This window comes from Engystomops pustulosus, chromosome 7, assembly GCF_040894005.1.
Source record: "Engystomops pustulosus chromosome 7, aEngPut4.maternal, whole genome shotgun sequence".
NCBI lineage: Eukaryota > Metazoa > Chordata > Amphibia > Anura > Leptodactylidae > Engystomops > Engystomops pustulosus.
The window spans coordinates 123,078,754-123,094,016 of NC_092417.1; the positions used below are offsets into that span (position 1 = coordinate 123,078,754).

Genomic DNA, 15,263 nt, shown 5'->3' on the forward strand with positions numbered 1-15,263 from the left:
TGCTACTAGCCTCTTGTAAAATTATTTGTAAAACATAAGTTTATTATGTGCACAGAGTAGAAATCAATCTATTATTGATATTATAATAAATGTTAAAATAAATATAGTATAAACACATTAAAACCTCCATGCCTCTTCAATGGGCACCTTACAGAATGTCCTATCAAAATTAACCCCTGTTATATTTTTTTAGTTACCATCATCATGGAATTCCTTTAAATGTTATTAAAGCGGGTGTTCTGGAGGCAGTATCTGCTCATGTTAACCTTTGTGTAGACAGATGTAGAGTCCCAGTCACAGATGTGAGTGTCACAGTTATTTCCTAGCCCTTTGTTTGCCGAAACATCCTTCTTCTTTGTCAGTCAGATTTCAATGCCTGCTGTAGCCCGCCCCATTGTTAGCCTGTCCCAAAGTAAACAGATTGGACTACAAACGCAATGTAGGGTCAATGACTGTCCATAATAGAAAGAACAATGTCCTCAGTATACTGAACCAGTAAATTTAATATATATTTATATGAATATTGTGAGGCCGCTGTTGGTTAATATATTGTTTAATGTATCATGCAGTGCTAATGTCTAGAATGATTTCTTGTGATGGACTGTTACCTCAACAATTACTTCCTGACATTAGGATTCATTGCATTGTCACAGCCTGTGTGACGGGTTCATTATTTTGTTGCATATATTCTTATTTGTAGTCTGAACTTGCATTGAAAAAATCTTTAAAATTAAGACTATAATACTGATTATATATGAAGGAGAAATCCTAATGAATAAATCTTGAAAATGATGCTGCACCAATATTGATATAAGGTAGTGTCATCTGCTTTATTCTTGATGTATATCCATATGACTCATTAATTATAGTCTTCTGATTTGAACAGAAAGTAAGTATAATTTGTCTGGTCATCTCAGTGCAATAGAGCTGCATACCATATAACCCATGGATTTGTATGGCATTATTACTGGAAAAAAAGGCAGACCCTTTCATCTAATTTGTTATATCTTCTTCAGGATAAACATATGGATGATCTATCCTTCAGTCACATTAGTGGTTGGCTGGCACACCAACAATCACTAGTTGAAAAGGGCAGTAGCATTTCACAGGTTGGTGATGTTACATTCATTTGTCACATGACCAGATTCAACTAAATTGTGCTGAACTACGATACCTCGCACAGCCTCTATAAACTAAATTCAAACAGCATTAACAGATGTCTCCAGCACTCGTAATATAAAATTATGGTAAAAACACTTGATCTGAGAGCGGGAATAAAGGAAATCTACTATAAAAATCAAGCATACATGGCTTCAAAGGTTGTTGCAAGGAGCACTTCCTCCTCCAACTATGTGCTAAAAAAATCTGCTGCTGCCCTGTGATTACATCAGGCAGAGGGAGGGGGAAGTACTGGGTGTGAAGGGGGAGGGGGAGTGTTACAGCCTGCGTAACCAGTGCATGGGGTCGGCTCTGGCAACGCCCCCATAATTTAAAAACTTGGTTTTAGAAGGAAGGAGGTCATGGATAACATATATAACAAGATTACCAGGGTCACAGTATGAGTAAGTGTCCCTGCTTTATTATGCTTGATTTTTATGGTAGATTTCCTTTAAGAAATGTCTCCAAAGTTCTAAATGTGTAGTGAGGAGCTTGGCCCAGTTATATATACATGTAGACTGAAACGCTTGCAATAGGAAACATGCACTGTGTGTTTTCATGTAAACAATGCAAAACCTGTTGTTCCTGATAACAAGCGTTTTGTTGTAAAACCAAATATATACCCATCTCACTTGCTTATTTTCACAAGGTCAACCAATATAACAACAGAAATTGTAGAAATAAACATTTTTAACATTCAAAACCAAAAACAAATCAGTGACCCTGTAGATCTCACATTTTATGTGGGGACCAAAGGTTCTCTATGGGGTTAAGATCAGGTGAACAATGAGTCATTATTTTTTCTTCTTTACGGGCCAGCCACACTGTGGAGTATTTGGATACATGTGATGGAGCATTGTCCTGCATGAAAATCATGTTTTTCTTGAACGATACCGATTTCTTCCCGTACCACTGCTTGAATAGGGTGTATTCCAGAAACTGGCAGTAGGTCTGTGAGTGGAGCTCTCTGCCCTTTACTGATCCAGCCTTGGGCCCATCCATCTGGCCCTGAGAATCACACACCTTGTGCTTTTTGATACTCCAGTAACGTTGCATCTCTGAAATATGGCAAAACTGGTGTCTTAAGGCAAGAGTCACGCTTGATTCTCCTAAATTCATGGACATTTATTTTGCATCTTTTTTGCAAGCTACCCGTGACACTGTTGGCTAGTAGCCATGAAACATTGATTGTTCATTTACGTACCTCACTATATATATATATATATATATATATATATATATATATATATATATATATATACTGTTCATTTTACTATATACACATATATAAATATACTTCACTTTGGACTACCGTACATAAAGCTCATTATTTACACAAAAATATACCTCACTATACACACAAACATATACTTACACCTCTATAACACACATGACAAACACACCAATAACTATTCACATGCATACACTCCCTATATACACAAACATATAATGCTTTTACAGTTTACAGGCATAAACATATTAACTAACCTGTCATGGCAGCTGCTGTGTGTTGTGAGTTGCCCTTCCCTCCCCGCCCCTCTCGAACCGACGACAGGAAGTTTCGGATGTGATGTGGAGGAGGGAAGAGGTCATTGTATAACACGCCCTGCTGCTTCCTTCCCAGCGTGGAGAGAGGCAGCAGTGATAAGCCCCTCCCTCTAAGAAAGCACAGGCAGACTTTGTTGGCTTATGGTCGGCCATGGGCCCACCACGAGAATCTGGCCCTGGGCCATTACACCTTTGTGTCAGATCTAAGGATGGGTTATAAATATAATAGTTCTAGAGACCACATTTAAATAATATAACAGCAGGGCTATAAATCCATTTTTCATACATCAGAAATTCAATAAGTAGTAAGAAGATGTCATTTACTGTATATACTCGTGTATAAGCCGTGTATAAGCCAAGTTATTCAGTACAAAAAATGTGCTGAAAAACCTCACCTCAGCTTATACACGAGCCAATTAAAAAAATAAACTTATATACTCACCCGCCGGTGGCCCTGATGCTCAGCGTGGCTCCCAAATGTCGGCGCGGCTCCTCTTCTGTCTTCCCTGCGGCTCCTCTTCTGTCTTCGCTAACAGCCTGCATAGACGTGGTCATGTTATCTACAGGCCAGCGCATACTATGACGTCAGCAGAGGCCGTGTCATAGTATGCGCCTGCCAGCAGACCGCATGGCCGCTTCTCTGTTGGCTGTTACAGAAGACTGAAGATGGAAGAGGAGGGGAACTGCACTGAGCATCTGGGCCTCAAGAGGGTGAATATATAAATTTTTTTTTTTTAAGTGCTGGGTAGGATGGCTGTATACTACAGGGGGCAAGCTGGCTGTATACTACAGGGGGCAAGCTGGCTGTATACTACAGGGGGCAAGCTGGCTGTATACTACAGGGGGCAAGCTGGTTGTATACTGCAGGCGGCAAGCTGGCTGTATACTGCAGGGGGCAAGCTGGCTGTATACTGCAGGGGGCAGGCTGGCTTTATACTGCAGGGGGCAGGCTGGCTGTATACTGCAGGGGGCAGGCTGGCTGTATACTGCAGGGGGCAGGCTGGCTGTATACTGCAGGGGGCAGGCTGGCTGTATACTGCAGGGGGCAGGCTGGCTGTATACTGCAGGGGGCAGGCTGGCTGTATACTGCAGGGGGCAGGCTGGCTGTATACTGCAGGGGGCAGGCTGGCTGTATACTGCAGTGGACAGGCTGTTTGTATACTGCGTGGGGAATGCTGGCTGTATACTACAGGGGGCAAGCTGGCTGTATACTACAGGGGGCAAGCTGGCTGTATACTACAGGGGGCAAGCTGGCTGTATACTACAGGGGGCAAGCTGGCTGTATACTACAGGGGGCAAGCTGGTTGTATACTACAGGGGGAAGGCTGGCTGTATACTACAGGAAGCAGGCTGGCTGTATACTGCAGGGGGCTGGGCAGGCTGTATACTATAGGGGGCTGGGCTGGTTGTATACTATTGGGGGCTGGGCTGGCTGTATACTATTGGGGGCAGGCTGGCTGCATACTACAGAGGGCAGGCTGGCTGTATACTACTGGGGGCTGGCTATATACTACTGGGAGCTGGCTGTATACTACAGGGGGCAGGCTGGCTGTATACTACATGGGACTGGCTGTATACTACTACATGGGGGCAGGCTGGCTGTATATCACAGGGGGCAGACTGGGTATATGCTACTGGGAGCTAACTGGCTATATACTACTGGGGGCTTGCTGGCTATATACTGTGGGGCTGTGACCAATGCATTTCCCACTCTCGGCTTATACTCAAGTCAATAGGTTTTCCCAGTTTTTGATGGTAATATTCTTTATTTCTGTTGAGGTATATCCAATGTATATCCATGTTGTTCCAACAGTATATAATCTTGTTTACAGACAGAATATAAAGGATACTTAACATATACATGTTTTTGACTTTTCATAGTGTCATAATTTTATTTGTAGTGGTTCATATACAGAGGCCCCCATTGATCACTTAAAGGAAACCTACCACTTGAAGTGGCAGGTTTCCGATGGCAATACCGGGCACCAGCTCAGGGTGAGCTGGTGCCGGAGCTTATTTTAGTGTTTTAAACCGCGGTATCGCGGTTTAAAACACTTTTTAAACTTTATAGCCGGCGCATGGAGGTACGCGCTCGGCGCTTACCATGCGCGCGGCTCTCATTCACTTCCTATGTAGCCGCGCGCACGGTAAGCGCCGAGCGCGTACCTGCCTGCGCCGGCTATAAAGTTTAAAAAGTGTTTTAAACCGCGATACCGCGGTTTAAAACACTAACTAAAATAAGCTCCGGCACCAGCTCACCCTGAGCTGGTGCTCGGTATTGCCATCGGAAACCTGCCACTACAAGTGGTAGGTTTCCTTTAAACAAAGGCAAAATAATGCATTCCTCTATATGGGAAGACAAACAGAAATGACAATATCATTTGTTTGTTAAAATGTTGCACACTTTTGAATGGATTTTGCCATTCCCACTTTCCTTAGCATTTGCAATAAATATGTTTGGATAATTCCCTCCTATTGGATACATTTAGTGCCCCGTGTACAGTTTATTGTTCAAGAGGACCTCTAGTAATACATACTATTCACAGTGTACGACTTTTGAAACCCTATTTTACCAGACAAAGTCAGCACGCATTTGGGACTCTGATACAGGATCTTGGATCAGGAATTTTCCAAGCTTCTCTCTGGAGGTACGCGGGGTCTTTGCCCTGAGACTGTATTTTTGGAATATCAATTGCCAGCACAGCATTAAACGGCAAAGCTTCAGCCTGTACAGGCAGTTATTAGCCACAAGCTTGTTCTAAAACACACAGCTTAACCAATTTTTACTGTTACAAAAGCGTTATTATTTTGTTTCTCAATGACAATTTTTTTAAAGGCATCTAAAGACAAGACACCCTTACTAGGGGAAATACAGAAGTTCAGTTGGACATCAGTCATGCTCAAAAAGGAAAATGTGAGAACTTTGGCATTTGCTGCAGAGGCTCACACATTCTACTTACACTTGTAATCCTTTAGTTTACTATTCTCTCCCTCTTGACCTTTGGAACCAGTAATAACAAGGATCTGACCAGAAGAAACATTTAATTGCCAAGACACTCCTTTTCTCCTTGTGTAGAATTGAATTCTGTTTCGTGTATTAAGAAGAATAGGTTCCTTACCAGTACAATGCTTCCAAACCATCTCCATGGTCAATTGTTATTACTATGCATAGTAAATCTACCTGTACATGAACGTGTGCTGTTATTGGGCCTTAAAAATGGATCCATGCGTGTTTAGTTTCTGATCCATATGTGAATGATAGGTGATATCACATAATCAGATGTACAATTAGACCTTTTCTTCACTTGCGTATAATTATATGACTACAGCATTATTAATGACAAGTGGTATAAATACAAAGCAATAATTAATATAATATAACTTTTAATATATTATCCTTCAAAAAGGAAAATAACATCTCCTATGCTTTTCATCAAAAAAAAAAAAAAAAAACAATATTGGAAAAAAACGACTGTTCTGTCCCCACAGCCTAAACTCCTGCCCTTGCAAGGGCAGTACCAGCGCTGTCCCTAGTGAAAATTAACTTGCCCTCCTCCCATGTTGTATCGTCTGTGCTAGACAATCAAGAATACCACATTTGGGCATTTGGGACCTCCTCACAGTGGAACTGTGTATTAATGGTGGGACTGTGTATTAATGCTATACTACCCGTGCTAGACAACCCAGAGCCCACTTTCTTTTTTTTTTCTTTTCCTGGAGGATATATGGCGGGACTGTGTATTAATGCTATACCACCTGTGTAAGATAATCAAGAACTATTATCACCATTGGGACCTTTTTATGGTGGGACCGTGTATGAATGCTATACCACCTGTGTAAGATAATCAAGAACTATTATCACCATTGGGACCTTTCTATGGTGTGACTGTGTATTAAAGCTATATCCTTGTGCTGGTCAATTCAAACTTATTACCATCAATTCGGGATAAATGCTATACCGCATGAGCTGGACAATCTAGAATCTATCATTATCTCTTGGGACTTTGCACGGCGGGACTGTGTGCTAACATGATACCATCTGTGATCACTAATGCAAATCCCATTTTTATTTTTTGGGTTTGTGATTAGATTTACATAGTACCTGCCCTAGTTATTTCACCATTTTTGAATCGTTCTCATGTAGTCTCTGTATTGAATTGCAGTGTTGTTTTTTTTTTTTTTTAACTTCGGTTGGTGGTCATTGTGTAGTATAAAGAGGAGGTGAGGGAAGGAGGAAGAGGGGAGGAGAGAAGAAGGAAAGATGCCACCTAAAGGCAGCTAAAGAAAATCCTTAGGGCCTAGTTTGCCCAGGGATATATATAAAACCTCCTCCAAATCAGACAAATATTTAAAATCTCCTCCTAATAAGAATAGTAAGACCGGTAAAGAAGTTGAAGCAGGAGCTAGGTTCACCATTCTAGAGAATGATAATGAAGATGAGAGAGAAACCAACCCAGCTATATGGGAGAAAATCCTGGCTGCGGTTAAAAAAAAACTAATTTAACAATTGAAGGTATACAGAACCAGATAACTACGACAAGGAATGACATTCGGCTCATTAGAGAGGATTTCAGGCAGATACAGGGTCACATAAGAGAACAGGAGGAGAGAATTATTAAGATAGAAAAAGTGACTGAATCTAATAAGAAAGCTATTGCTAAAATGGAAATGGATAAATAAAATATTACAGGAGAAAATCTCCGATCTGGAGGATAGATCCAGACGAGCCAATATTAGATTGGTCGGTTTCCCAGAAGGTGTCGAACAGAAGGACACTGTCCAGTTCGTTCACACATGGCTTATAGAAACTCTCGGTAAAGAACATTTCCCACAGGGGCTGCTGATTGAGAGAGCCCACAGACTGGCTGGGCGCAAACCAATTCCAGGATCCTACCCCCATACAATCCTGGTTAAAATGCTATTTTTACGGGATAGAGATTTGATCCTCCGGGAACTCCTTAAGAGGGGGGAGACTTTATTTAACAATTGCAGAATAGCAGCATATCCTGATTTTTCCACGGCCACGGTGCAAAAAAGAAAAAGTTGGCACAACATGGCACAACATGATATATCATATTCTCTATTATACCCAAATAAACTTCCGGTTATCTACCAGGACAAAACTATATTCTTTACCTCCGCTGAGGAGGGATTTCATTGGGTAGAATCAAAAGGACTATAAATTTATAGGTCGGCTTTTTTGGTGAGCTTGGGATGGGGTAAGGAGTCAGGGTCAGGGATTGCTAGGAGGTAAGAGTGGTGCAGATATATCTGCACACAGGTGGTTTTCGGTGTGGGAACTCTCTCTTTTTTTCTTTTTTTTCCATACAGAGCAGAGGGGTAACATGATTCAAATTGTTACTTGGAATGTGCGGGGACTAGAAAAGAAAGAAAAAGATGTGTTGTATGTGATCTCCTACAGCGTCACCTCCCTGCTATAGTGTGTCTTTTGGAGACCCATCTCGCCAAGGACACACTAAATTTGGTTAGAAAAAGATGGTCCCTTTTTGAATTACATGGTACTTTTTCAACTTACTCCCGTGGGGTTAGTGTGTTTGTACATAATTCTGTGGATTTTTTTTTTTGTTTTCATCTAAAATGGATCCGGACGGAAGATATATGTTCCTGTATGGAAAATTATATGGGGTGGTATGCATACTCGCCTTTTTCTATATTCCTCCTCCTTTTTCCTTATATGTCTTAAAAATACTATTGACATTTATGGAACAAAAAAACTATTGCCCAGTTTGGGCATTTGCAGATTATAATTGTGTCATGGACACATCATTACATAGGATCACTAGGAACAATGGTAGGGACACATAAAACTCCATTAGCAAAGTTTTGTACTGAAATCGGGCTCCATGAAGTGTGGAGAACAAAGTATGGAGACAGAAGAGCCTTCTCATGTTTTTCAAGTTCAACAGGGTCTATGTCTCGGATTGACACCATACTGTCCATGGAGAATGCATTGTCCTATATTAAAACTTTGAAATATGAAGTAGCCAGTATGTCTGATCACTTGTTGGTTGCTCTAATATTGAACATGGAAGTTAAGGGTTTGAAAAGACCCCCTAAACTAAATCCTCATTGGTTAGTTATATTAGAAAAGGACGAACAGGTCAAAATGGAGATGGTGAGATTTTGGCAGGAGTATATTAACTCTGCACAAATTGAGTAAGTGTGGGGTGCATTAAAAATCCATACTAGAGCATGGTGGTTAAGGGAAAGAAAGTTTCGTAGAAAGGAATTTATGAAAAGAGAGATGGTACCAGAGGTCGCACTAACATTTTTCCAGAAGGGTAAAAATACTCCTCTAACCATTTTTGAGGAGTATTTTTACCCGAGGAGGAGTATGAAAATTTCGGTAGCACACTGCGCACACAGCACACACTACACTCACACTACACTCACACACTGCGCACAGAGCACACACTACACAGCACACAGTACACACACAGCACACAGTACACACACAGCACACAGTACACACACAGCACACACTACACTCGCACACTGCGCACACAGCACACACTACACTGGCACACTGCGCACACAGCACACACTACACTCGCACACTGCGCACACAGCACACACTACACTCGCACACTGCGCACACAGCACACACTACACTCGCACACTGCGCACACAGCACACACTACACTCGCACACTGCGCACACAGCACACACTACACTCGCACACTGCGCACACAGCACACACTACACTCGCACACTGCGCACACAGCACACTACACTCGCACACTGCACTCGCACACTGCGCACACAGCACACACTACACTCGCACACTGCGCACACAGCACACACTACACTCGCACACTGCGCACACAGCACACACTACACTCGCGCACACAGCACACACTACACTCGCACACTGCGCACACAGCACACACTACACTCGCACACTGCGCACACAGCACACACTACACTCGCACACTGCGCACACAGCACACACTACACTCGCACACTGCGCACACAGCACACACTACACTCGCACACTGCGCACACAGCACACACTACACTCGCACACTGCGCACACAGCACACACTACACTCGCACACTGCGCACACACTACACTCGCACACTGCGCACACAGCACACACTACACTCGCACACTGCGCACACAGCACACACTACACTCGCACACTGCGCACACAGCACACACTACACTCGCACACTGCGCACACAGCACACACTACACTCGCACACTGCGCACACAGCACACACTACACTCGCACACTGCGCACACAGCACACACTACACTCGCACACTGCGCACACAGCGCACACTACACTCGCACACTGCGCACACAGCGCACACTACACTCGCACACTGCGCACACAGCGCACACTACACTCGCACACTGCGCACACTACACTCACACACTGCGCACACTACACTCACACACTGCGCACACTACACTCACACACTGCGCACACTACACTCACACACTGCGCACACTACACTCACACACTGCGCACACTACACTCACACACTGCGCACACTACACTCACACACTGCGCACACTACACTCACACACTGCGCACACTACACTCACACTACACTCACACACTGCGCACACTACACTCACACACTGCGCACACTACACTCACACACTGCGCACACTACACTCACACACTGCGCACACAGCGCACACTACACTCACACACACAGAACACAGCGCACACTACACTCACACACACAGAACACAGCGCACACTACACTCACACACACAGAACACAGCGCACACTACACTCACACACACAGAACACAGCGCACACTACACTCACACACTACACACACGCACACACTACACTCACACACACAGAACACAGCACACACTACACTCACACACACAGAACACAGCACACACTACACTCACACACACAGAACACGCACACACTACACTCACACACACAGCACACACTACACTCACACACACAGAACACAGCACACACACTATACTCACACACGCACACACACTACACACACACTACACACAGAACACTACACACTCACACAGGACACTACACTGCACACACAGAACACTACACTGCACACACAGAACACTACACTGCACACACAGAACACTACACTACACTGCACACACAGAACACTACACTACACTGCACACACAGAACACTACACTACACTGCACACACAGAACACTACACTACACTGCACACACAGAACACTACACTACACTGCACACACAGAACACTACACCTACAATCACACACTCACCCGTCTGGATCTGCGGGCAGGTAGAGATGGAGCAGGACAGGGAGCAGCAGCCCCGCTGTCCACAGGTATCGCGGGGCCTGCGCTCTCGCTCCGGAGCGCTGCTGACACAGATCACTGTGTCAAGTGTCGCGCTGAGCGGCCCGGCGCGCGCTGTGATCGCGCGACATTTACCTCTTTTGCAGCGCGCGCTGGGCCGCTCAGCCTGCGCGCTACAGGGAATAATTGCCAAACGTAACTTTGCGCATGGCAATTATTTTGGGGGGTAATGGCGCCTCATCACGCGTCTATGACGCGTGGTGAGGCGTTAATGCGACCTCTGGATGGTACTTAAAGATCAAGTGTGTCATGCTCATGAGGATTACTCCAGAACGACCACAGAGAGTAATTTAGAGAAACTGAAGCTTGCTAAAAGGGAGTATGCTCCGTTCATGGAAAACAAGGCACAAATAAGAATTTTCTTTAGAGGACAGAAGTATTTCTGTGAGTCCGGTAAACCTGGGAAACTTCTAGCCAGTATTGCACAGCAGTAACAGGGGTGTCATAGAATAGAGTGTGTACGGAAAAAGGATGGTGCCTTAGTGTGTACCACTGATACAATCTTGAAGACTTTGTCGAATTTTTCTCTACTTTGTATCCAACCCCAACACAGAATTAGCATGGAAGCTCTAAACGAATATGTCTCCCACATTCCGCTGTCCAGGCTCTCTGTATTACAAAGGGAGATGTTGGAACAGCCATTGACATTGGAGGAGGTTAAAGGGGCAGTTAAATCCTTTTCTGGAAATACTAGCCCAGGTATGGATGGACTCCCGTTTCAAATATATCGAAGGTTTGGTGACGTCTTTTTTTCCAATGTTGCTCTTGCTGTTTAAAAGAGGTTTACAAACCGGAATTCTGAGCAGGATGATGAGAGAGGCCCTAATAGTACTAATCCCAAAAAAAGTGAAGAATCCCCAAAAAAGTGAAGAATTGTTCATAGTGTCTAGCTTAGAGTTACATTTGGGGTTCATGCACACTGCCATAGCCGTACGGGCACACATAGGGTATGCTGGAGAGGAGGAGAAGCGAGAATAGAGCCGCACGGCAGTTCTTATGGCCAGAGATAGAGCATGCTCACCGAACCGAGCCTGGGCGCCATCAACAATTATGGGGGACGTATATGCACCCTTAAATTTGCTGCCGAATATACATCCCCCATACGTTAGTGTGCATGGACCCTTAGAGTAAAACTTTGAAAGGCTTAGTTACACAATTATGTTGGACAATAACGGATTACTTTGCTTTCTTGTTACAAGTTACTAATATACAGGGTTAGGTACACATAACATATTTACAGGTTACACATGGGATAAGATACAACCCCGGTAGACACGGGTCACAAAAACTATGGCAGTTACCTAGTTATGGATGGATTGATAGAACAAGAGCCTCGATTCTAGCTTCTATCCGGTAGACACAGTATGCAGCTCTAGTGGCACCATTTGTCGATGTTATTAGCAGCCTGTCTTTTTTTTTGTTATGATTTTTGTATGATTATGAAAGAAAATGTACTTTTTCATTCGAGTCCTATGTACGCATCTATTCTTTCCTCTGGTTCATGACATGTGATCTTATATTTGTTATCCATGGCCTCCTTCCTTCTAAAATGTACTAAATGTATGGTAATGTTCCCAGAGCCACTCCATGCTGCAGATTCAGAGGCTGCTACACTCTCACCCGCCTCTCTGCTTGTGCTCAACACTTCCCCCTCCCTCATCTCTTCCCTAATCTCACAGCAGCACAGGAAGTTCTAGCACACAGTGGGAAGGGGAACGGCCTGTGAATCTGCAGCAGAAAGGAGTATGGGAACCGCCTCAGTAGCCTCTGAGGCTCAATAGCATAATTGGAAGGAAGAAGTCCATGGATAACAAATATAGAAAGATTCCCATAGTCATGGTGCTTGGATCTATGAGTAAATCTCCCTAGTTTGTACATGCTTGATTTTGATGGTAGATTTTTAGAGAATCAGAGACTTCCTTTATTCACTGATATATGCATGATAAACGTAATAAAGGCTGATGTAAAAATGTAGTGCATGTTGATGAATAAAGGAAATATCTGATTAATTGAAAACCTAAAGAGTGCTGCTGCCTTTTCTTCTACTAATTTGGCAATATATGCAAAAATTCTAATGTGTATGAGGGGAACCTGACCGTCTCCTGGCATCTGCTGTTGAGTTTCCAGTTCTTTATCCAGTATAAAGGGTTTCCTAGAGTTCTTTTACCTGTCCACAATGGGGTTTGATAGAACTTTGAATGAGTTTATTAATACTGAATTAATAAAGAAAGGGTAATAAAATGAATCTCATCTTCATATGATTGTCTTCACATAGGTTGTTTTACCAACTCGGAAAGGACAAATGTATGTGTATGATTCGCCAAAGCCAGAGCAACAGGATGAGTATAACATTCCTCGACATATCCTTCCTGCTGGACCACGGGAGATCTATGATGTTCCCACTAGGTGTTTAGTGAACAACTACAGCCCAGAGGTAAATCATGTTGAAAAAAGAAGATTACAGTAGAGTATATCACTATGATGAGATCAGATAATTTGTAAAGATCCAATTGAGACTTATTGTGCTTATATATAAAATTTAGTGAAAGTTTAATTGACTAACCGAAGCTACAAGTGTTCCCCTTTTAGACTTTTAGGTCATTTGTTTGTGGTGAGTCCTGGCCAGAAGTGGCATGTGCTGAAAAGTGACCAACACCTGTGTTTGTTTTTTTATCTATACAGCAATGCAAAGGTTGAGGTCCACCCTCTCCTGCAGGATAGTTGCGGCAAAAACTGCATCAGAATCCAAATCGGCTTCTGTAGCCATTACCGCTTCATGTGCAGCCTTAAAAGTACAGATGTGGCCTATTATTTACTGCATGCCACAATTGACTGATAACACTATGTACAGATTCCATTCAGCTACAGATACCTATAAAGAGACCTAAAAAGGACACATGGTACTTTTACAATTGACTTATAGTTTTTGCTTCAAGAACTGCATAAAAATGTGGTCTTTTTTCCTAGCGTGAAGCCATTTAGCTATTCCATTGTGTAAAATAGTAAATGCAACATTCATTTTTAGATTGTAAGGTTGGAATTTAGTATAGCGGCTTCACATCTTTAAGGGTGCGGTCACACAAGGGGCTTGCAGTACAAGAAACACAATGCAAGTGCCCAGGGTGAGCCTTGCCTGATCGCATCTGTGTTTCCAGTGAAACTCATGCGATCGGCAGCAAGCACCCAGTGTTTTGCATGTACTCAATGCAAAACACTGGGTGCTTGTGTGACTGTACCCTCACAGATGTAAAACCATTTTACTCAATTCCAAACACAATGCAAGCACAGGGTGCTACCATTACCTAAATTTAAGTAAAGTTTGGTCTTTTACAGGTGTACGATATTCCCCCAATGGCAGTTAAAGGTCCGGTTAGCAGAGAACAAAACCAAGAGATCTATGACATCCCTCCCAGTGTTGAAAAGAGCCTACCGGACCATCTGAAGTCTTCTTTAATGGTAAGAGAGGGAAATTATCACAGCAATATAGAATCCTATTTAGCTGGGTTTACACATCTCAGTATTGCTCAATACAAAGTCAATTGGGAGGCAGCACTAGTATATAACAGTATAAGCCATAAATTTTGTGTGGGTGCATGTAACCTTGTTAATCCTGGTTTACCGGAGCCAAACAATAACAAGGAAAAAGGCAGCAACATTCCAGATGTTAATGAAAAATAGAAAAGTTTTTTTATTCACCCAGTATAGCAACGTTTTGTCATAAAGTCTGCACTGTTCTCATCTTCACGTAAAATATACGGGTAGATTGCTTTCTTTTTACAGGCGGTCCCCTACTTAAGAACACCTACAGACTTCTTCTAGTTAGAATGTAACTATGTAATTTTTCTTAAATTGAGAAATGCATAATGAATTCACAGGTAGTCAGTAGTTAAATCAGTTTCACTTTTGGCCATTTTCATTTCCAACTCATTTGGTGTATCATTCACATTTATATCCCCATAAAAACAAGTGGATGACAACTATTTGTGTTAGACAACAGAAAAGGGAACTGTGGATGCAGCATAGTTGCAACTGTAGATTGCAACTGTTCATTGTTTATTATATACATGCATAAATAAGGATAGATGCAATTGGATGTATGTTTGAACAAAGTAAAATCACACATATAATGGGATTTCTTATGTGAATTTTTTTTTAAAATGATCGTCCAATTCTGAGACCAAACGCTACACGGATGCCTC

The 15,263-nt window shown here is 42.8% G+C and overlaps 1 protein-coding gene across 1 annotated transcript in view; it reads left to right on the forward strand.

The window, feature by feature from the left end:
• BCAR1 (BCAR1 scaffold protein, Cas family member) overlaps window positions 1-15,263 on the forward strand; it is a 130,311-nt gene that overhangs the window by 80,234 nt on the left and 34,814 nt on the right. Inside the window, exons 3-4 of the mRNA XM_072117725.1 lie at window positions 13,340-13,498; window positions 14,398-14,520. Of these exons, the coding sequence (XP_071973826.1) occupies window positions 13,340-13,498; window positions 14,398-14,520 (282 nt within the window). The remainder of the gene's footprint in view (window positions 1-13,339; window positions 13,499-14,397; window positions 14,521-15,263) is intronic.